Raw genomic sequence first — 24,368 nt, forward strand, 5'->3', positions numbered from 1 at the left:
TCCACAGGAAACCTTTTTTTAAAGCCAGCATGTGAATGCTTCAGCTTTGCCGATATCATACACAAATAAACAGAATAAAATCATCCTATCATCTAGTTAAACAAGGAAAATGAATATTAACCTTGTTGTTTCGGGTCTCTCCAGACATACTTTGACATTTGATTCAAGGGAAAATATTGCAGATTTCTCAACTTTCCACTTGTAGAACTTTTTCCTTGAGAAATTCATGTAACAACAAAATACCCTGGTGGGAAAAAAATCCAGTGACCTGACTGTTTTGTCTACCTAATGACAAATCTCCCAAGGTTTCTAAATACACTTGAACTCCTTTTTAAACATTGGGATCACTTCTCTAAGAAACGAAGTTGGAGATATGATCTAATTAACAAACATCAATCTTAAAGATTAAAAATGGAAAATTCCTAACTTACCCCAAAACTACTGTCAGAAAAATAAAAGATCTTTATACAATTACATTTTAAATAGCTCTGAGGATTACACTTTTTAAAAAAAACAGTTATCTTATTGCAGTAATACCAAAATATGAGATTACCAAATACTCCTTAAATGTGTATTTACAGATCAAAATATACCCTAAATCTCTAGTGTATGGTTTTTTTCTACTCCCCTGCCTGATCACATTCTCTCCCTTTTTTTTCTTAAATCCTCTTCTTTCTTTTTTCAAACAACTCCTTATCAATTCCTTTTATAAAATTTTTTATAATTTCCACTTTAAGAAAACACACATACACATATATACTACCTACAGTGATGTGTGGAAGTATTTGATAGCCTGACATTGTATGTACAGGGCACCCGACTGGATTTTTAACCCTCTCTCATTGCATGAATCATTATCAAGTTAATTGCACTGAATCAATTAACAGGGACACATTGAGCAACTGCTGTGTTGATCTAGACTTTTCTCCTCCATTCCTCTCTGACTGCAAAGCCAACAGAATCCAAAAAAAAAAAAAAAAAAAAAGCACCACCAAGATTTGCTTCCTGCTCTGTCACCTCTCCTTTACCTAGGCTCGGTTCCCAAGGAGAACAGTCAACCTTCTCTGTGTGTCAGTCATACAAGTCTTTAAAATAGAGATCATGTGACAATTCTTTTGAAATGCCCCAGTGCCATCCCCCTGCACCTTGAGGGACCCTTTAGAGTCCTTACCAAGGCTGGCACAGTTCTCAGATGATAATGTACCCAGGAATGGAATCTCCTGGGGAACTGATCAGTATGCAGATTTTAGTTGGGGTGGGCTTGGGGAAGGGCTCAACATGACATTCTGCCTTCCTAACTAGCACCCACCAGGAGAGGAAGCTGGTGCTGTGGGTCCTATGAGTGAGGAGCTCTTCACCTCCTCTGGGAGAGCCTTCGCTGGGTTTCATTCTTCCCTGTCTTGTAACGCTCTCTGGCCCGGGACCTGTCAGCTAGGACAAGGGCTCTTTGGCCCAGCTTTAGCTTCTGGCCCTGGGCCTCACAGCCACATTTGGCAAATTCAAACCCGTCCCAGTGAGGTTGAAGCGAGGATGACAGAGACACATCAACAAGAAGGAAAGAACATTTTCATCACATCTCTTTACATGTGGGCCCATTACCAAGTTACAGTGTGAATTCATTACTCATCCATTATTAATGCAACAACTGTCTTGTGAATAGCATAAATATACTATATTGTCTCTTTTTTGTTAAAATATTAATTTGTTAAGTGCAAACATTAAAATTATAGGATGATCACCCACATGCTATCCTGTGGATTTATTTCAGCTTACCCAGGGAGCAATTCCCCTGCTTAATTAGCACAACCACCATGAGCCTGTCCCCCTCTGGAGCACCCTGCCTCCCTGCTTCCCATCCCCTGCCCCACCTCTAGTAAAATACCCAGTATATGTATTCCCTCATGGTGAGTAAATAAACTCAGCATTTTCTTTTTCTTTTTCTAAAACTTCTGTTGGTCTTGGTTTTATTCTTTGACAACCCAGGAGCCATAACATCAGAAGCATCTCACCTCTCTTCACTCTTGAGAGGCCTTGGCCTGAATCACATTCCTCAGTGCTTCCCACATTCCTCAGTCTCCATATAAGGCTGTGAGTCATTTCGTCAGAAAGGTTTTCCCCAAGGACCTCTAGCTAAGGTAAATGCTCTCCTCCATCACCACATTATTCTCTCCTAGCAGGTACCCCAATCTACAGTTATACGTTTGTTTACTGAGCTGCTGTCTCTCTCCCCTATTCCCCTGGACACCCAACTCCACCATGGCCAGGGATGCAGACTCTTCATCAGTGAATCTCCAGTACCTAGCCCACATGCCTATGTCTCTGTCCTATTATCTCCTTCCTGCTTTTAATAATAATAATAAAATAATTGTAGCTAGATGACAAGAGCTGTGGGTCCTGGTGAGTAGTTTATCTGCAATAAATATGGTACTATAGTTATATATAACTATCACTTTAAGAAAAGCAGAGATTCTTTTGGAAGTAACTTGCTTAAAGGAACACTAAACCTCTTGCCTGGCTAAGTTGTAGTGATAACTTAGTTTATAGTTTAAGATGAAAGGCAAGTTGGTTTCCAATATATTTCTCCTTTTCTCCTTTCCTTTTGCCAAATGATCACCGTTTTGTGATGTTCTTTCAACTCCTCAGGTACACAACTTACTCATATTTTGATACTGGAGCAATATAACTAAAAGTATACAAAGTAATTTGTGCAACTTTAAGCATTGTAGCCAAGGTCAACCATCTTAACTTTCTGGAGAAAAAGTTGCACAGATACTTAGGCACAATCCATGCTGATTTATTGTCTTTAACTGAAGTTTGTCATCTTGACAACGTGCTTATTTCCTATGGCAAATCAGCAAACAAAACGTGTTCCACTCAGAGATGTGACCTTATGGACAACATCTCCCTCTCATATCTGGACACCACATATATGGGTCTGAGCTATCGAAGATGGTAGCCCCACGGGGCTGTAGACACTTGAAGTGTAGATACTCTGAAGTAGGATGTTCTAGAAAGGCAAAATAGATAGCAGATTTTGAAAACTTAATATGAAAAAAAGATTGTAAAATATCTACTAGTGTTTTTACTAGTGATTACATGTTGAAATGATAAAGTTATGGATGTGTTGGCGTAAGTGAAATATATTCAAGTTAATTTTACCTGTTTCTTTTTATTTTTTAATGTGGCTACTGAGCAACTTAAAATTACATATGTGGCTCATCGGTAGGCCTCACGTTTTTCTATTGCATAATGTGGACACCGATGTTCATTTATCTGAACTTATGAAACCATGTAAGGTGGAAAAATGATAGAACCAATATACTTTCCTTCAGTCTTGGCTAGAAAATGTATCTGAAGCCAGAGGTCTTAGCTGGCAGATGCACAAGGAAGCCCAGGAAGGCTGAAAAGACTGACATGGGTGCTTTCAGAAGACAAGAGCCAGCGATGATACCTTGGGAGATAAACATAGAACTCAGAGTGAGAGGCTTTCTTATCTGATTTTTAGAGATGAAGACATCTCAGAGGGATTATGTAACTGGTCAAGGCCACGGTGGGAAGCCTGAGAGGGAAAATGTCTATTCTGTTAAGAAGTTGATATGATCTCAGTTTCCTTATTTTCTGAAACTGAAAACAGAGGTGAAATAAATAACTTACAGTGAAAGTCTGTTATGATTAAAAAGTCTAGGCGGGGGCCAGATATATACTTTGTAGAACAAAAACGCTCTGGGCACCATGTGCTTTCACTGATCTTGGAAAATCTTTTACTCCATAGTGGATGGACGCTTTTTGGCTGAAGGCCACAGCATGAGTATGGTCAGATGCACACGGATGAAGGACCACAGGGCATTTGCAAGCCAGACAGCTCTGTTGTTGGAATCGGACACTGAATTTGAGGGTTTTCATCAATTGTAATATTTGACAAAGTTATCCTTACTCATAGTTAACACTAGACAGTTAAGGCTGTGCTCTCCATAACAGGGAAATTTTATAAGGGAAATGCAAAGACAGATTTCATTTAATTCAGTTTTTCCAAGGATCATGTCTGAAAGCAAACTAGTTACTATAAGCCCAGAGAAATGCTCAAGGAGGAAGGCCCGCCTCAGAGAGGTTGAGGAGGCTGAGAGAGAAAGCTGGTGGCTTTGCTGTTGTTGGCCTTGACCCCCACCTCATCTAATGGAAGTCAGAATGTTTGGAGGAAATGGGCAGTGGGAGGGTCTGGAGGAGGGTGGCCCTGAGAAGACAAAAGGAAACATGTTTGGGGCCCTCCATCCTCCCAAACCATTACCATGTAAGTCTATTCTAATGGGAAAAAATTCTTCTGGGAGCCACAGAACTTACTTTGTTCTTTTTTTTCCTCCCAGGGCAGAACGGCTCCAATCTGTGAGCAATGAGGTGAAATGGAGGGGGTGGGGCAGGCCGAGTGATGACAGAGGAGGCTTTTATTTCCCTAAACTTCTCATTTACATGGTCTCCCCATGGGTGATAATAGAAGACACATAGAAATCATAGAAAAACAATGAGAAGGGGATTGGGTATAAAATGAGTATGTGTAAAATGATTAAAAGCATAAGATGGAGGGGGAAATCTATAAAAAAAAGGCAAAAAAACAAAACAAAACAAAACAAAAAACCCAACCCCAGACAGACTTAGACTCCAAAAAGGACTCCTAGAGTAGTCACTGAAATTAAAATTTAATGAATAAAAATAATTATAGTTAACATTTATTGAATGATTACTCTGTGACAGGCATGGTAAAGTATGTGTTATGTGTATCAAATCACTGAATCCTCATAAAATCCTGAGCTCTGTCTCTTACTTCCATTTTAAGATAAAAAAAATTGAGACAAAAAATGTAGAAGCTGGTAATGAATAGATCTGGGGTTACAAACCCAGTTGAATGGTTCCATCCAGAGTTCTTTTTCATTACTGAAAATTACAATAGATTGAACAAGCTACTGAAACTTACAAACAGCAGAAGAGAGAATTAGAAATTGAAAGAAAGATGTGAGGCAGCTTCACAGATGTGGGAGAAGCAGCGCCTGGGACAGAAGCTGGATATGCTACCCCTGGGTCTCAAGTCCATCTGAGGATTGGTCTCATGGAGAGGCTGGGTGAACCTCTGCACTTCTAACCAAGTTCTTCTGTGAGGAGAAGAGAAGTTATGCAATGGCTCCCATCACCCACGGGTTAAAGATGTGCCCCACAGGGGTTAATACCCTCCATTTAAAGGACAACAGGGAGCCATGAGTGGAGTCTAGAGAAACCATAGACTGTTTCATGTGCAAAGTCTGTGGTCAAGCTGGCAGCTGGGGTAAGTCAGTGGCCATAGCCCACGAGCAAGGTGGGGCCCAGAGGATCCGAGTGGCATATGAAAGGTCTCCGTTATAAGAAGTTAGGAGAATTGGAGGAGAAGACGAGAAAGTCCAGGATGCATCCTAAGAATGCCAGGAGTAGAGATAGCGGGAAAGGAGAAGTATAAAAAGGGGATATCTGAGAATTTTGAAGATTTGATGAAAAATATAGACTCTCAGATTAAATATCCACTGAGTAGGATACATAAGAAATACATGGGCACAGGTAATTTTAATAACATGATTAAAAAATCTTGACCTAATTGAGATATATATATATCTATCTTTGAAGCCAGAATATCATCTCTATCATAATTTCATAAAAAAAAGATTAACTAGAAAAATCTCCCTATGTTTGGAAATTAAGAAATAAGTATCTAAATAACCCATAGGGTGAAGAAATCAATTAGAAAGGATTCTGAACATAATTATGCTAAAATAGTGCTTGTTAAAATGTGTGTGTGTAGTTAAAGCAGTATTTGGGGGAAGGTTTTTAGCCTCAAATGCATTTGAAAGATTCAAAGTTGCTTATGTAAAGTCAAAATACAAAATTCAACCAGTTTGCTATATCTTTGATAGTTAGGCTATTAAATTTTGAAAAAAAAACATTTACAATTGTACTGAAAATATCTGAAAAATTAAAGAAACAGAAAACTCTAAAACATAGTGAGAAGTGAAAGCCCTAAATAAATGGACCCATAAATGAATACAAACAGACCTATATATGAATGAGTGATTGGTACACATGTTTGCAGATATAACAGTGCAAAGCCCTGAGGGAAAGAATGCATTGTTTAATAAATAATGTTGGAACAATTTGTCATCTATATGGAAAAAGATAAAATCATATTCCTTAAGTAGAAAAACAATTCCAGGATTAAGAGTCCCAAATGTAAAAGAGTTAAATCGTAAAACTTTTTTTTTTTAAGGTCAGAGAACATTTTTATACTCTTGGGGAAGAAAAGGATTACTTCAACAAGACACAAAACACAAAATATCAAGAAAACATGGATTGGTTTGAGAGTCTAGTGAAAAAAAAATTGTATGTTAAGGCACCAGTAACTAAATGAAAAGATAAACCAGAGAATGGAATGAAATCTTTGCTGCACACTTAATGGCAAAAGTTTGGCATCCAAATACATAAATAACTCCTAATTTTTTTTTTTAAAGATTTTATTTATTCACTTGAGAGAGAGAGAATGAGAGAGAGCAAGCACATGAGGGGGGGAGGGTCAGAGGGAGAAGCAGACTCCCCGCCGAGCAGGGAGCCCGATGCGGGACTCGATCCCGGGACTCCAGGATCATGACCTGAGCCGAAGGCAGCCGCCCAACCAACTGAGCCACCCAGGTGCCCCAATAACTCCTAATTATTAGCAACGAAAAGGGCAAGGCCACAAGAGATCGATAGGCAAAGGGTTGTCCACGCAATTCACCCGGAGGTAAATCTAAACTGCCAATTAAAACATGAAAAGATCCACAAACTCACTAGTCAAAACAGGATCCTATTTTGTACTCATGAACATCTAAACACACCAAATTTTGCTGAGGATGTAGGGAAACAGGTGCAACTCTTTTGGAGTCCATTTCACAATTCCCAATACAATTTAAAATATGCTTTCTCGCATAGCCCTCTTTGAATCCCGTGTAGGAATTCACAATCTAGTTGTCACAATGGCACCTATATAAAGATGTTACATTCCAACTTCCCGAAACAAGACCATGGAAACAAACTTCCTGTGTTTAGGGGGATGGAAAAATAAACTGTGCTTTATTTACATCCATATGTATGTGCATGAATCACATCTATATGTATCAACATGGATGAAATCCAAAACCGTTATATTGATTGATGCAAGCAAGCTCCAAAAGGTACCTATTAATGTGAAACCGTTCATTGCATTTGAAGGACCACAAAACAATAGTATTTATTTTTCACCGTGACTAACACACACACACACGCACACACACACAGTGTGTGTAAATACAAAACCATGCACAAAAGAGGGGGCAAAGAATGTGTGTATGACTTTTTGTATTCATATACTGTTTTCCCTAAAGGGAGAGATGTTACTCTTATGTAACTTAATGTTGCTGTTACGTTACTTTTTGTTTGTTTGGAACGTTTCCCAGTTCAACTTACTTTTTCTTAAAATTTAAAATGAAATCAGTCGAGAAAGCATCCTCCCTAAAATGTAGCTGTTACTCAGCTTCTGATGTTGCTTGCTGCATTTCTGCTCTGTCTGGAATTTTAAGGCAAAAAGAGGAAGTAGAAGCCGTGTTTCAGACATGAACTTCACCTTCTGCAGCTATCAGAGAAGGAGCTCCCTCTAGCCCATCTCCCAGATCTATGGCCTGAGGCAACAAGCAATGCGCCTCCCAGCTTCAGGTTGACCAGCTGGGCCTGGGAATAGCGATAAACCTGAGGATGCACTGAGCAGCCAGGCCTGGAACCACAGAGGGATTTCACTGACGGGACTTCAGAACAAATTGTGTGGGTGGACAGTTCCACCCTGTCTGAACTCAGAATGTGGGGTCAACACCACTACTACCTCCCTGGTTTGAGAAATTGCTAAAGTACAATTGCAGAAATTGAAAGCAAAATATGTTCTTAAGGAGCGCAGCCCCAAGATGATAGATACGATGGCCCAAAGGCTAAATTTAGCCTGCACGTGTACATTATTTGGCCCTGTGTTTGTTCAGCACTTTACAAAAAAACAAAAAACAAAAAAAACACAAAAAACCACTGTGTGTTTTGCAAAGTTTTGACTTATTTGCTAACATCTAGAGTTTGAGAGATTTCTAATAGAAACTGGATCCATCCACTCCTCATCCCACCCCCCTTCTCTCCTGAAGAAAGCAGGGATTCGGGCATTGCTGAGCCTGAATTCTAGAATGCCAACAAATGGTTGGCCCTGAAGACGGCCCCCCACCCCACAGCCTGACTCATTCATTATCTCACCTGCTGGCCCCTCCAGGGCTTTCAACTCCCTCATTTTACAGAGGAGAAACCTGAGGCTCAGAGAGGTCAAGTGCCCTGTCCAGCACCAGAGTTACCTTGTGGAGGGAGGCATGCTGGCATCCTCTTGACCAGTGACCGGTTAACTTATGATTCCTTTTCTCTACACACATTTCATGGTTTCTAATGACAATTTTTATATAATTCAGCTGGTGCAATGGAAATGATCATTCTCATCAATTTTAACAAGAACTTGTTTCAAGCAATGATAAAAATAATACAATGGGTTAATTGTATTATCAGCAAGAAGGCATCAAGATTTGACCAAACTCAAGACCAAAAAAAAAAAGTTACATGTAAAAAGTAATAAGGGAATATGACCATATAATTAAAAATTGGCATAATTAGAGTTTGTATGATCACAGAGCATCACTTTTCCAGGCTGATCTTTATGTACCCCTCATTTCCCAACACTTCCCCTACCTCTCCTCTTCTTTGGAGTCTAGAAGGATGTGCAAACCCTGCTCAGGACCTCTGCTCTGGCCTTCCCACAACATATACTTTCTTTAGGTTTTTTGCTTGTTGTATTTACTTGCTCTTGGATTAAAGTTGGTAGATAATCTACACCAACTTGGATGAGTTTAATATACCATGGCCAGAAGTATTGAGTTGGGCATTCCTAGTCTATGCAAAGGGCATTTTTGTTGGAACCAGCTACATGAAGAGATTACATGGATTACAAAATCCCTTAGAATGTAAAACACTCAATAACCTAAATGTAAATTGACAGGGGGATGGTTCAATTGACTTTGGCTTATTCGTATACTGTGGAAAATCATGCAACAGGGCAAAAAGAAAAAGAGGTGACTGTATCTCACATACTAACATGGACAGATCCATAGGTTGCAAAAGGATGCATATAACATGGTATCGATTATGTTAAAAAAACACCAACACAACCATATGTTGTTTGTGGGTCTATTTGTGTGTACCTAAATGCATAGAAAATGTCCAGAAAGAAACATGAAGTGGTGAGTGGATGACCTTTGTTTAGATGGGAAGGGGGAGAAGAATAAGGATGCTCAAAGAGGGTTTTAGCTTCATCTTTCATGTCTTAATTTAAAAGAAAAAGTACTTAGATTACATATGGTCATAACACATATTTGTGTGACTGTTGACTTCCAATTATAGTCTCAATCATGAAGTTGTAAAACTGCTCATCTTTGGAAATGAAACTTATGTTACACTATTACCCACATTAACTTTTTAAGTGTATAAATCACAGACTCATCTGACAAGTTAAATTTTACTCTCACAAGTTCAAATCAAGTAAGTCAACTAGGAGTTATTAATAGTTTGGGGGACACCCAATTTATCTTTGCAAAGAATAAGAAATATGGAGTGCATTTAAATGAGTCTGGGATCTTTCAAATTATGAATCAAAATCAAAGTGACAGATTGCTTAATTCATCCTAACATGAGTTTTATTTCTAAGGTGCTAATAAGTTTTCAGTGATGGCATTAGCTTTTCCCAACAATAGTGATGGAACACTGGAGTTTGAGTTTTGACAAGGGGGAAACCAAGCCCCAGAGAGGTCAGAGTTCAGTGTGAGGTGACATCTAGGAAATGTCAGGGCTGGGACTCCCCCAGCCCTCCATGCTTTCTGCCAGACTATGCTGCCTGCTCTGATTCACCAGTATGACATAGCATGTCTCTGTAGCTGGTGTTCTCATCCTTAGCCATTATCCCAGACCTACGTCTATATCTATCTACCTATCTATCATCTATCTACCATCTATCCATCCATCCATCCATCCATCCATCCATCCATCCATCCATCCATCCATCTGTCCATCTATCATCTACCTCTGGAGGCCTTTCCCCAGGATCCCTGACTCAGAGGGAACCAGACAAGCTTGCTCCTCTCTTCCACCGGCCTTCCTCCAGCGCATTCCACCTGTTACTCGGGCATGCCGGCCTGCACGCATCCCCATGCCGCCCGCCCAGGCACCGGCGTGGAGCCCAAAGTCACGCACGCACCGGGCAGGGGCTCAAAGCCTGAGCCCCGCGGGTGGGGCCCGCGCGTTCCCGGGACGAGGCGCTGGGTGTCGCGCCGCCCGTCGCTCACCTTGCCTGTCGTGGGCGCCGCCGCCAGGAGCACCAGCAGGAGCGACAGTAGCAGCGCGGGCGGCCTGGGCGCCGTCCCGGGGCTCATGGTGGGCGCCCGCTCAGAGCCCCGGCGTGTCCAGTGACCCGCAGGCTCTGCGGCCACCGCGTCCCTTGCGCGACGCGGGTTGGGGAGCCTGGCTGTGAAGCTCGCCTCGCCAGCCCGCCCGGGGCGGGTTTTGTAGGGCTCAGCCACGCCGTCCGTCCCTCCCCACTGTTTTTGACTGTGGCTCCAAGGGAGGGAAGAAGTGGCTTAGGTCCCGCCCTCGTCCCCCCTCCCCTTCAACTCACCAGGCAATGTCCCTCCGACCTGGGCATCGTGCCCAGCGGGCGAGAAAAAAAAAAAAACTGTGCGTTGCGGGGCAGGTGGGCGCGGATCCAGGGTAAGGGGTTAGGAGAGGATGCTCCCAAGGTCCCGGGGCCGAGGCGGGGCCGGGGGGCGCGGGTCGGAGGTGGGGAATTTGGGGGTGTGCGCTGGGGAGGCGGCTGAGCGGGGCGGGGGGGAGTGGCCAGCGGCGGTGCCCAGATTAAGCGGGAGGCGCGCCGGGCGGCCGCACTCGAGCGGCCCAGCCTGCTGCCGGCTCCCGCGGTGGTGCCATCGCGCCGCTCTCGGCTTCTCAACCCGCCGCGGACTCGCAGCCGCCGCCCTGGGCGGTGGGAGCGCCGAGACCCGGCCGCCGAGGCGCTCGTGGATTTGGACGCGGCGGAGCCAGGAGGTGCGGCGCCGCGCGCGCTGCGACCAGGCGGCTTCCGGCGCCGAGGGTGTCTCCCGAGGTAAGGCGCCCACCACCCAGTCTGGGCAATCGCTGTCCCTGGGCACCTGTCTGGGGTGGGGGTGGGGGGGGTGGGCAGTGGAGGAAGCGTGGCAACTGAGGGTGGGGCGCGCGGGGTGGCGGGCGGGGCTGGGGAGTTGGGGTCCCGGGGTCACCAGAGGAGAGCTTGTCTGGCTCCCGGGCTTCTGTGCCCGGGCTTGAACTGGGCGCTGTGTTTTGATGAATTTGGAGGCTCGAGTTATCAGCCTGGCAGTCTGGGCACTCCGGAATGCCAAAAGCAAGAGGCAGCTGAGGGGAAAGAGAAAGCTCATCCTATTCTCTGCTGCGCTGAACTGGCTTTTCAGGGTAAATCTTATCTGCGGAAATTCAGAGGAAACCAAAAGCCAACTCCGTTCAGGGTGTCTCCCTCCTGAGGGTGCCCTTCGTGGCGGTGCAGGACCTGGCTTGTTAGGGCGCTATTTTCAGAGCAGGTCTCCTGCCCTTTCTTGTGCCACTGACCACGTTGGCCCTGGGGAAACATTTAGACCCCTTTTCGGAATCATGTCATTAAATACACAAAATCACAGAATTAAATCAGAATCAGTTTTACTGGAATACAGGTATCAGTGTATTAAAGTCATGATATCGTGACAGATGTGCGACATTATTATCGCACTAAATACCTGCAGCTAACAACAGATCTGTCCAACACCTGTAATCGCAAACTAGTGGTGACAGCAAAACTAAAATGTGACGTGGAAACACCAACAGGTGCCCTCTCAAGAGCTGCCAAAACGATTGTAGTTTGTTGCCTATATTCATAACTGCATGAAATGCTGAACTTCCAGGAAAGGTTAGTGAAAAGAGACTGTACTTTTTGTTGCCATACAAGTTCACAGACCACCTGAATTCCATCTCCACCTTAAGGACCAATCTGCAGTAGTTGGTCATCAAGTACCATGTGTGAAATATGTGCTTTGGTCACTGATTGTGGAGAACCACTTGCTCGCAATTAGAATAGGGTCTATTACTATATTAGACCTACGTAGCTATGTAGGTAGGCAAAACCCTGACAGTGAATGAAGACAACTCCCCCCCTTTTTGGATGAGTGAATTTTACTGTCTTCCCTCTGTTTTTCATGCCAGCGATTGTTGACTGTGGCTATGCATTAGAATCTCCTAAGGAACCTCTAAAAACCCTGATACCCAATTCATCCCAAACCAATCACACCAGATCTTCCAATGGTAGGACTCAGGTGTGTTTAGAAGTTCCCTGGAGATTCCCATTTGCAGCCAAGTTTGAGACCTACCGTTTTACATGCATATTTCAGTTAGCTGAATTGAATTAGGGCCTCTCCTTTGTGGGAAAATCAAAAGGACATATATTAAACTCTCTATTAAGATTTATGTGTGTTCAGGCCACAAATATTGCAGTATGGGACATAGTAGCTTCTCCCTATTGACAGGGAAGCCTCTTATGGAACCTTGTCTTGTCACTCTTGTTAGATAGGACATCAGGTGCTCGGTTGATGAAATAAAAGTGTCCAAGAATTCCAAGTGTGATAATATTGCAAGAACTGACATTACTTCCTAGAGGAAAAAAAGAAAAAAAACCCCTCAATGCTAGTGCTAAATATTTTTTATTTTTGCCGAATTCCAGAAGATCTCTCAATTTTGGTTTTTAATTGCTTTTTCCTGAAACCAAGTCATTTTGACAGAAGATCAGACTTGGCTTTATTAACTTTGAACTGGGAGGCAGCAGTCAACGGCAAGTCACTTCTGACGCTGCAACAGAGCAGGAAAGAACCCTGTGATGTAAACACGGTAAGGAGGAAGCAGTGGCGAAGAGCTTGGTCTCTGGGGTAGCCAATGGATTTTGAATCCTTTGCACACTTACTAGTATGAGCTAACCTCTCTGGTCTGGGGTCTTCTCTTCTGTAAAATGGGCCATAATCATAACACCCACCGCCAGGAGTTGCAGGAATCCAGTGCAGTAATGCATTAGAAGCCCCCTGTCCAGGGTCTTCACAAAATAATCTTATCTTGGGATCTGATTCTCCAGTTGCATAAAGGAAAAGTGGGGGAACCTAATGAGAAATGGTGGCACAAGATGGAGATGCTCTTCTCAGCTCAGTAGGAAAGGGGTGATAGCCAAACATACCCCACCTGCTCCCTTGAGGTCAACCAACTACTAAGGCATCTAGAACCTTGTTACTTGGCATTCCTGGGAGCAGTAGCTTTGGCATCCTGGAGAGCTGGTTAGAAATGCGGAGTCTCAGGTACCACCCCAGACCCATTGATTCAGAGCCTGCATTCACCAAGGTCTCCAGCTGATCCTCCTCACATTAAACTTTGAGAAGTGGCTTGTCTAAAAGCCAAATTCCACCTCCCATTCCTCACCGCACTCCCCACCCCCCCGCATAATACATTCCCTTTGGTACAGTGATGTATACTTGAAACTAATATAACATTCTAGGTCAACTATACATAAATATAAATAAAAAAGAATAGTCACACACACAAAATGTTTGGTACACTCACTAGGTGGTATTAGTAAACCAGAATTCTTGATTTTTAAAAAATAGGCTTGGGGTCAAGAGAGTTGATTTTTCCACTGTTGTTTCTTTATTTTTCTATTTTTATTTTTTTTTCAATTTGTCTTTATTTTTTTTAGTACATCACTAGTTTTTGATATAATGTTCAATGATTCATTAGTTGCGTATAACACCCAGTGCTCATCACATCACCTGCCCTCCTTAATACCCATCACCCAGTTACCCCATCCAATGTAATAAAGCAAAAGTAAAGTGGGGATGGTTCTTTTTGTCTGTACAAAGGACACAGAGACCTCTACGTTTTACAATGATGGCAGATGAGGGTTTTTGAACCAAGCGAAGTGGCCATTGCCTCTGACAAGCTCGATATTATTATTTTGCTCCTTTTTCAAAATCTCAATATCATGTCTGTCTTCTACACAGTGCTTAAATGCATAGCATTTGCTTCCCTACATGGGAGTGGAAGCCCCATGAGGGCAGGGGTCTTTTTGGAGTTCTTTACTGTTGTTGAATGAAGGAAGTTGAATGATGTAACCAATTCCCTCAGGATTCACATGGCCTCATGCTGCGCTCATCATCTAAGGATGGCGGTAGCTTTCTAGCTCGTCCCCTGCAAGTTCTCTCTGCAACTCATCTCCTAAAACATTGTCAGAGCTCTACCTAAAATAGCACGTTGTGTGGAAAAGGACAGCTTACTCTTGGAGCACTTATAAGCAGTCTCCAAATTTCAGAGGCTTACGTTAATAAGATTTTTTTCTCCCCATTTTCCTTACATTTTCATCACTGAGTGTGGGGAGGTAAGGAAGGGGAAGATGCTCTGCTTATCATAGTCGCTCAGGAACCTCCTCGAAATTCCCATGCAACATATTCTCTGATCTCTTCAGAAGGGAAAGAGAATGTGCCAAATCAGAAGCTGCTCTAGCACATACTACTTATACACTCACTTTCATTGGCCACACTTCATTTTGTAAGTGATGGGGAAATGAAGTCTACCACGTGCCTGGAAAGAGAGCCGGAAATATTTGGTGAATGTTAGTAATGCCTATCACTTACATCACCCTGCTTGCTTATTTTAAAGCATCCAGAAACCCTTCTTTGTCTACTTTACAGCTAATTTCACACTACTTAGAATAGAATAGGGTGGTCCCAAATCAACTTTTTGTACTGTATGTTACTTTTCTAGATTACCAAGGCCTTCGAGGGCAGGGACAGAGGGTGATTTTTTTTTTTAACATAATAAATGCAGCACAAAAATTAATTTACTGCACTGTAATTTCTGTACCAAGAACAGTACCTGTTTAAAGTACACAATCCAAGATGCATTCATCCTGTGAAACCATGATACAGATCATGATACAGAGCTTTTCTCTCATTTCTTGCCCCTTGGTAGTCCATCTCTCTTTAATCCTGTTCCCAGGCAAACATGGATCTGCTTTCTGTCACTATAGATTACTTGGTGTTTTTTAGAATTTTACATACATGGAATCAAACAGTATGTGCCCTTCTGTGTCTGGCTTCTTTGACTCAGCGGAATGATGCTGAAACCCATCCATGTCGTGTGTAACAGTGGTTTGTTTCTACTGCTGAGTCGGGTTCCATTGTATGGATAGCAGCTTTTTAAATGTCATTTACCAGTGGTTGGACATGTGATTTGTTTCCAGTTTGGGGACTATTATAAATAAAGCTGCTCTGAATATTTTTGTATAAGGCTTTGTGTGGACACCTGTTTCCATTCTCTTGAATATATACCTAGAAGTGAAATGACTAGATGTATGTTTAATTATAAAAGAAACCGTTTTCCAAAGGAGTTATATCGTTCTACGTTCTCATCGGCAATGTATGGGAGTTCCAGTTTCTCCATATATTTGTGGTGCATTCTTTTGGTATCCTCAATGTTTTTAATTTTATTGTAATAGTTATACAGTGGTATGTTGGTGTGCTTTTCATTTGCCTGATAACTAATGATGTTGAATATCTTTTCATGTACTTATTAACCATTCATAGAACTTCCTTTGTGATGTGACTGTTCAAATGTATTCCCCATTTAAAAAAAAACATTGATTGTTTCTCTTCTTACTGTTGAGTTATAATAGTTATTTATATATTCTGGATACAATATCCTTGCCAGATATATTTACTATGAATATTTTCTCCCGTTCTCTGGCTCATCTTTTCATTTCTTTATTGGCGTCTTTTTAAAGCAGATATTTTTCTTTTAATGAAGCCTAATTTATCAATGTTTTCTTATTTGGTTTGTGCTTTTCTTGTTATCTGAGTAATCTTCACTTACGCTAAGGTTATAAAGATTTCACCTATGTTTTCTTCTTTGGTAGTATTTTTATGGTTTAAGTCAATGATCCATTTTAAGTTAATTTAGGAGTATGGTGTGAAGCAAGGATCTATTTTAAATTTTCCTTTCTGTATTGTTATCCAGTTGTTCCAGCACCATTCACTGAAAAGATTTCTCTTTCTCCACTAAATTGTCTTAGCACCTTCATAGAAAACCAATTAATCATCTATATTTGGGTCTTTTTTTTTTTTTTAAGATTTTATTTATTTATTTGAGAGAGGTGAGCAAGAGAAAGCATGAGTGGGGGCAAAGCGAGAGGGAGAAGCAGGCTCCCTGCTGAGCTGGGAGAACGATGTGGGATTCAATCCCAGGACCCTGAGATCATGACCTGAGCCGAAGGCAGATGCTTAACCAACTGAGCCACCCAGGTGCCCCTGGGTCTTTTGTTTGTTTGTTCCCCTGATGGACATGTCTCTTCTTTCACCAATACCGCATTTCTTTATTACTATAGCTTTAGAGCAAGTCTTGAAATCAGGGTATGTAAGTTTTCCAACTTTGTTGTTTTTATTTTAAAAAATAGCTTATGCTATCCTAGGTAATTTGAACTACATATATGTGGATTTGATTAGCTAATGTTGTGCTAAGGAGAGTTGTGTCTATGTTCATGAGGGATATCAATCTGTAGTTTTCTTGTAATATCCTTGCCTGTTTGGTATCTGAGTAATACTAGCCTCATAAAATGAGTTGTCCAGCATTCTCTCTTCTGTCTTCTATAAGATTATGTGAAGAATTAGTATCATTTCTTCCTTAAATATTTGATAGAATTCACTAGTGAAGCCAGCTGACCCTGGAGCTTTCCTTGTGGAAGGTTTTGAATGACTCAATTAATTAATCATGAATTTAATTGATATAGGCTATACAGATTTTCTATTGCTTCCTGTGTCAGTTTTGATAATATTCATCTTTCATGAAATGTGTTCATTTTTTATACATTGTCAAATTTATTGGTATATAAGTGTTCAGAAGATTCTGTAATGATCATTTTAATACCTGTAGATCTGTAATGTTTTCCCCTTTGTCATTTCTGACATGGGTAATTTCTCAAGTAGATCCATTTTATTTACCCTTTCAAAAAACTGAAGAACTAACTTAGAATTTCTTTCATTTTTCTCTATTGCTTGAGTGCTTTCTCTTTTACTGAGTTCCTTTTCTACCTTCATGATTCCTTAGCCTTTACTTCAGGATTAATTTATTCTTCTTTTCCTAGTTTTCTAAATAGGGGCTTAGATCATTGATTTTAGACTTTTCTTCTTTCCTACTATGAACACTTATAGCTATATTTTCTTTCTCTGGGCTCGGTAAGTTGTATCCCATACATTTTGATATGCTGTTTATCATTCGGTTCAAAATATTGTCTTTGACCCATGGGTTATTTGGAGTGTGTTGATTTCCAAATATTTGGGAATTTCCTAGATGGTTTATGGTTGAGTTCTGATTCAATTCTCTGCAAGATTTCAGTCTTTTGAAATCTAGAGACTTGTTTTATAGTCCAGTGTATGGTCTGTCTTGGTGAACACACAACATCCATTTAGAAAGAATATATATTTTGCAGTTGTTGAGTGTAGTGTTTATATATATGTATATAAATTAGGGCAAGGTGGTTGATGGTGTTGTTCAGATCTTCTGTATCTTGACTAATATTTTCTACCTTGTTCTATGAGTTACCAAGAGAAGCATTAGTCTCCAACTATGTTTGAGAATTTATTTATTTCTTCTTTTAGTTTTTCAGTTCTTACTTCAGGTATTTTGGTGTTCTGCTATGAAGCCCATATATTTATAATATTTATATAGCTTTCTGGTATATTAACTTTTTGATCATAATTGTGTATTCAAATCTATTTTATGTGCTGTTGGCAAAGCCAGTCTGTCTGTCTTATGTGTACTGTTTGTATGGATATCTTTTCCTAGCCTTTGCTTGCAGTCTATTTGTGTCTTTTTATTTAAAGTGTACATCTTACAGCACATAGTTGGCTTTTTTTTTTTAATCCAGTATGACAGTCTTTGCCTTTTAATAGGAATTTCTAGTCTGTTTTCATGTAAAGCAGTTGATGTGGCCATATTTTTAAAAAAGATTTTATTTATTTATTTGACCAAGAGAGACACAGCGAGAGAGGGAACACAAGCAGGGGGAGTGGGAGAGGGAGAAACAGGCTTCCCGCGGAGCAGGGAGCCCGATGTGGGGCTTGATCCCAGTCAGACGCTTAGTGACTGAGCATTGTTTTTAGTGGTTACTTTAGTGATTACAATATATGTCTTTAACTTTTCCCAATCCCCTTAAAAGTAATATTTTATTATTTCAGGTAAATCAAATTCATTTTTGTATCTACAGTGCCTAGCATGGTATTTGATACCAAATGGGAGATTGATAGATATTTCTTGGATGAACAAAGTCATAGGTATTTATTTATGTTGTACCAAAAATATATGGAATTGACTCCAGAAAAAATTTTTTGGTTAATGCTGGGCAAGTTAAGTGAAAATCACTTCAAATTTTAAACATTATTATATTTTTAGTGGATTTGAATTTACAAATCTTGTTATTTTCATATATAATCAAGATTCTATGTATTATTTTATTTTCTATATGCTTGATATTTTTGTTCTAAAAAGTATAGACCTCTTCCTATCTTTAATTTCTGAAGTTTCAAAAAATCTCACTTTCAAATTTTAGAACAGGGAGACAGTCTTACTTGAACAGTGGAATTCTGTATGATTTTGTGAAACTTCCGGCTGTTAATTGTCTTGGCCACTCTGCCCGCATGACATCCTCATCCAATACCCAGCACATTGCCTTGGCTTTGCACTGTTATTTACTGATGTGTAATGTCCACAGTGAAACACTGAATGTGTTCTTATGGTCTGTAGCAGATTATAGGATGGCCTAGCTCTGAAGCCCAGGTTTGAGGGATGCCCTTAAGATGTTTCTTAGGTTCTAGAGTGGCAGAAGCATTCCTAGAGGAGTCTAGCTCCAGGACTTGCCCAAAGGGGAGACCCAGTAGGAGATCCTGAGTTTCTAGGAGCCAGCTCCTGGCAGAAGCAAGACAGATGGACACTCGGCAGAAGATGCGAACGCAGCCAGAGGAAAAGGAGGTAGTTAAGCTTTCCTCAGAGAAGGCCTAAGAGTTTCATGAATACTGTGCTCCTTCTCACCAAGACAAAGCTTTCCTCCTATTTTGGAACCAATTGCATGCTCACCCCAGTATTTCTGTTTAACTTTCAAGTTTGTTTGGACACTTTGGTGAACTCTCCTTCTTTTTTGGCCTACGCAGCCGCCTTAGATGCTTGGATATTTGACTTCTCTACATTCTAGTTAGAAATGGTGACTTTTAAGATCTCCAACCATCCTATAGCAGTTTCCAGACATTAAGACCTTCCCACAAGAATTCAAGTTTCCTGGGATTCACAGGAAATGAATGTCTTTGGGTCCTAGCGCACCACTGCATTCAGCACTGAGTGTCCTTTTTGTAGCTATGTTGGGGGCTAGAGTCGTTCTTCCTGGACACGCATCCCTGAAGCTCACCCAGGAATTTTCATGAACTTTGGAGTTGTGTAGTGTAATAGTCAATAGGGAAAGCTTTGGCGTTTGAATCCTGCGTGTGCCACTTACTGCCCGTGTGACTTACTTGTAATCATATTACTTACCTCATAGGGTGACTGTGGAGGCTGCAGCACTGAGTTAAGCCCTTAGCTGTGCTTAGCACCTAGGTGGCCCTCTGGAGATGCCGCTCATTATACTTCCTTGTGGTGGGGATGGTGGTGACGATGGTGATGATGAAGAGGAGGAAGGAAAGGAAGGCAGAAGAAGAGAAGGAGGTCTAAGAAGAGTGTGTGTAATGGGGTGGGGGTGGGGAGAGCTGCAGCAGTTACCACAGAAGGGGCTGGTTTTCTGGTTGGTGACACCAAATGCCAACCTTTTCCTGGTGTCCCCTAAGAGTCAATTTATGTTGACTCGGTGAGTGCTAACCGAAGATTCATCCCCCTCCATAATTTCTCTCCCCTCGTGTTTAAAAGGTACTTCAGGAGGGACTCTCATAGCTTATTCCTCTTTTCATTTCCCCAGATCTTCCTGCCTCCTCAGATCAATCTTGCCCTCTCTCTGAGTTCTTTCCAGGCTTGCTCTAGTTCCCAATTTTCTAACCTTTTTCTAATATAGTATATATGGGAGCTCTTTTGCTCCTACAAGGAATTAGGAAGGAAGGAAACAAACATTTCTTGAGCCACTGTGCCAGGCATTATGCTGGGTGCTAATTTAGACTCCTGTAATTTCACATGCTGAGAAGTCAGGGGTTAAGAGGAGTTACATACTTGCTTGGGGTTCTGCTGCTAAGTGATCAAGATCTAAACACAAGTCTTTCTAACTCCAGAGCCTGTTTTTATCCCTAACATGAGAGCACATGGTACCAGGAGTAGAAGGCAGACTGTATCTGTGGAGGAGGGGAGAAGTCACTGAAGTTAGACATTAGCCTCACAGTGGGCCCTGCCTGCTGGGATCGTAGGGTGTTACTTTCAGAGCTCAACACAAAGGCAGTTCCCAGAGGTCTGAAAGTTCCAGAGAATTCATACAGAGTCACCCCAGTCCTGCCCCGAGGGGAAAATCACAGACCAAGAACAGCCTGGGGGATTACTGTTTTTGGCAAGAGACATACAGCATTCTGAGTCAAGAATGTCATTCTTGGGCGCCTGGGTGGCTCAGTCATTAAGCGTCTGCCTTCAGCTCAGGTCATGATCCCGGGGTCCTGGGATCGAGTCCCACATCGGGCTCCCTGCTCAGCGGGAAGCCTGTTTCTCCCTCTCCCACTCCCCCTGCTTGTGTTCCCTCTCTTGCTGTCTCTCTCTCTGTCAAATAAATAAAAATTAAAAAAAAAAATCTTTAAAAAGAATGTCATTCTTAACTTAGAGGTAAAGGGACCATCTGGTTTTGAAAATCAATTGTATATTTTTGGAACATATATCACCTCCATGTGGTTTCCAAGTGGTGACATTATTATGGTTATTGTCAACTTTTCTGTTGATATTCAGAGGAGTTCTCAAGGAGAAAATGATAATAAAAGCCTATGTTGGCAGAGTAGTAGGTTAGCTGAGATATGGTCCAATTGGCTCTGGACTAGCAAACTGAACTCCAAGGTCAACTAAAGACTCCATAGCACTCTCAAACAATTCAACTGAACCTGGAGGGTGGGGGGGGCAAGGTGGGGGTGGGCTTGGTCATAATCCAACAACATTCTGGTCAAGTTGGAACTGAGTCATTCTCAAGAATTTACTTGAGTAGTTCTCAAAGTTTTCCCATGTTGCTTCTCAGAGAACACATGGAGCTGCAACCACATTCCAGTGGTCCATGGACCACCCAGATTCATGACCTGCTTTAAATACCTTGTGATATTTGTTGAGACTGACTGTTTTTGCTAAAACGCTCAAACCAACCTGAACTCTTTGAAAATCTGAAGGTAGAGTCAATCTAAGAATATGGGATTTTCAAAGGACCAAAACCAAATAATCAGCTTGAATGTTGAGGAAAGGTCAGATCATCTCTTAACAGGGAAAGTATAAACCTCAAAGGGAGATATCCAGCCACCAAGGTGGACAGAGCATGTCATTCTTCTCCTGGAAGCACTATCCTTTTATCTTTTGAGGCCTTTTGCTTATTTCTTTGCAAAGATGAGCCTTCAGGCATTCTATTTGGAAAAGATAAAGGTATATTCAAACAGGTGTTCAGACCACAAAAAAATTTTTTTTTGCCTTGGAAAGAGAGTCTTCAGATAGCTCAGTGTCAGAAGGTCAAAGGAAAGAACATGTAGACATTAAGTTAATAGGAATTTATTTCACTGAAAGAACAAAAATGTTATTATTAAGAAGAGGTCAAAGACTTAATGTTACTTGGAAAGAAAAAAGACATTGTACTTATACTACCTTTTTGTGACTGGAAGATTTTAATACTCAGTCTCCTGCAATCTGGTCCTCTAATCTTGGCCATTGCCTGCCCCATCCCCCAATCGATGAGAACCCAAGCAGGGTGTATTTCTTTTCAAGATTGGGTTTCAGAGAAAACAAATTCCTCATAGTAGAAATAATGATTTGGAAGATCTCAGATCTTGTTCCCAGACATAGTATTTGGAAAACATCAAGTGGAGACTCATAAGGAATCCCAGGGGAATTGGAGTCCAGGAACTTTCATAAAGGAGTGAAGAAAAAGAAGAACCAGCCCAGGGAGTTGGAGGAAGAAAAGCTGATGACATTTACTGAATATACATGCTAGAAATGACTGAAATAAGTAGAGGCTGGGAAAGAGCCTGGGCACCTTACTTGGGTTGTGGAGTGAAACCTGTGTCGAAGGTCCAGAGTGCTTATGTTCCACCTCTGGCAGAACCTCCAAGAGAGCTTCCGTTGGGGTGTCATAGCCTTGGGACCAGATGCGGGGATGGGGCAATGCTTTTCATCAGATTTGGCTGGACAGGTCAGTTTGCTCAGGTAAAGGGAACAAGCTATAAGCTTGCATCAGAAACGGGGCAGCTCTTAGGAATGAGCTAGTCTTTCATTCTCTCATCATAGACACTCCGTCTTTCTCCTTTTGCATTTTCTTCTCTTAAAAACAGCATTTTATGATTACTGAGAATATCTGTTTCCTCTAAATTCAGGCTTGTCCTTTACCTTGACCTGTCCCAGCCTTCGAGTGGCTGACTGTACCTCAGGTGTATCTCCTGACGCCTCCTTACTCCTTTATCCCCCCTTTCCTCTCTTTCCTAATTTCAGCTCCAAGAGGACTGATCCAGATTATCTTCTTGCACCATCCTCCCCAGCCCTGAGTCAGAGTTCTAGGTCCAGCTCTGGGTCTGGCTGCCTTCGGGTCCAGTGGTTCTCCTCCTCCGCGCTGTGGCTGGGTGATGAAAATCTGGCCGCACCCTTGCTTAGCTGGGCTGAAGGTGGGGCCTGAGTGGGTCCTGACGCAGTAGCTTAGGGAGAATGCTCCCTTCCTGAGAATAACAGTTGGCCAAACAAAGCATGTGCTTTGAAAGGTGCAGAACTTTGGCAGAAGTTTCCTGGGTAGGCACTCTCCCAAAGCTGCTGTTTGCATACCTTTTAGTGGCACAGCCCTTTGGGTTGTTAAAGCTTTTTTTTTTTTTTTTTTTTTTTAATGTACTAATGATAGACTCCATTGGAAATTCACTGTCTTGGTCAGTGAGTCCAATCCCATGGAATGACAGCCATGTATTTGTGAGAAGGTAGGTTAGAAGGACAGTGTTCTGAGCGAGAGTATTTTTGTTTGTTTGGTGCAGTCAACAGCTTGGTTGAGACAAAAGTTTTTATGCTCTTAACACAGGCAGTTGCAGCAAAGAAAATCCTCTCAGATTGCTGTGGATTTCCTATGTGAACCGTAGGGCACAGTGCACACCGATGTTCATGGTGTCCAGCTGATAATGAGATGGGCCCTCTGCTCAGCTATTGGTGCAACTTAGACAGGAGAACAGTTATAAATTCTCCACGACTTCTTCATGGCTAGTTTTGGGCTCGACAGTCATGCGGGATAAGCACATGGTCATCCAAGGCTTGCTCCAGGTCAAACAGTGAACATGGCAGGTTTTTTGTTTGTTTGTTTTTGTTTTTTACCTTTAGCAGCTCATCTAGAGCAGAGATCTTCAAGATGAGGTACATACACCTCGGGACACAAATAGATTCCTAACAGTTGTGTAGGCATCTTGGAAAATTAAGTAAAGGAATCAATTTTTAGATTCTTAGATTCTCAACTGCTATAGATACTCGTTCTTAGAATTGTTCAATCTGAAGATGGGCCTTTGATTCAGGTTCTAACCAACTCCTTCATAATTTTCCTTTTGCTACTTTACACCAGAGAAGCACAACCCCACCCCCAGGCATCCCAGATGTTACCACCCTGCTTTGCCCCGAAGACAAGAACTGTTTGCAGGCCAGACACGGCAGTGTAAACGCAGGTACTAAGAACAGAGAGCACTCTACCTCTCAGACTCCACATCCCAGGGCCAGGTGGTTCCCAACTTTTTGCTTTCATCACAATTGAGGAAGACTTATCAGATAGATCACTCAAAATGATTCTTGATGATGAATTCTATATTGCTTTTGGTATACAACTCAGGAGAAGTTCAAAGCATTGAGTGATATATAGAACAAATTCCTTCCATTCACAACTTGTTTTTTTCTGTGAATAGGTTTATTAGAACTTACAGTTTTAAGACACTAAAGTGGAAGCAGGACAGTTGCTTGATCAT

At 41.7% G+C, this 24,368-nt stretch overlaps 2 protein-coding genes across 2 annotated transcripts in view; one reads left to right on the forward strand and one right to left on the reverse strand.

Moving 5' to 3' along the window:
• The window catches only part of COL4A3 (collagen type IV alpha 3 chain), a 118,750-nt gene extending 108,052 nt beyond the window's left edge, over positions 1-10,698 (reverse strand). The window contains exon 1 of the mRNA XM_081815301.1: positions 10,437-10,698. Within this exon, the coding sequence (XP_081671427.1) occupies positions 10,437-10,523 (87 nt within the window). The 5' untranslated portion in view covers positions 10,524-10,698. The remainder of the gene's footprint in view (positions 1-10,436) is intronic.
• Positions 10,699-11,018: 320 nt separating this feature from the next.
• COL4A4 (collagen type IV alpha 4 chain) overlaps positions 11,019-24,368 on the forward strand; it is a 90,399-nt gene continuing 77,049 nt past the window's right edge. Inside the window, exons 1-2 of the mRNA XM_081815302.1 lie at positions 11,019-11,248; positions 12,933-13,050. The gene's annotated coding sequence lies outside the window, so the exon portion shown is untranslated. The remainder of the gene's footprint in view (positions 11,249-12,932; positions 13,051-24,368) is intronic.

Source organism: Leptonychotes weddellii, chromosome 3, assembly GCF_054177405.1.
Source record: "Leptonychotes weddellii isolate Sample4059 chromosome 3, ASM5417740v2, whole genome shotgun sequence".
NCBI lineage: Eukaryota > Metazoa > Chordata > Mammalia > Carnivora > Phocidae > Leptonychotes > Leptonychotes weddellii.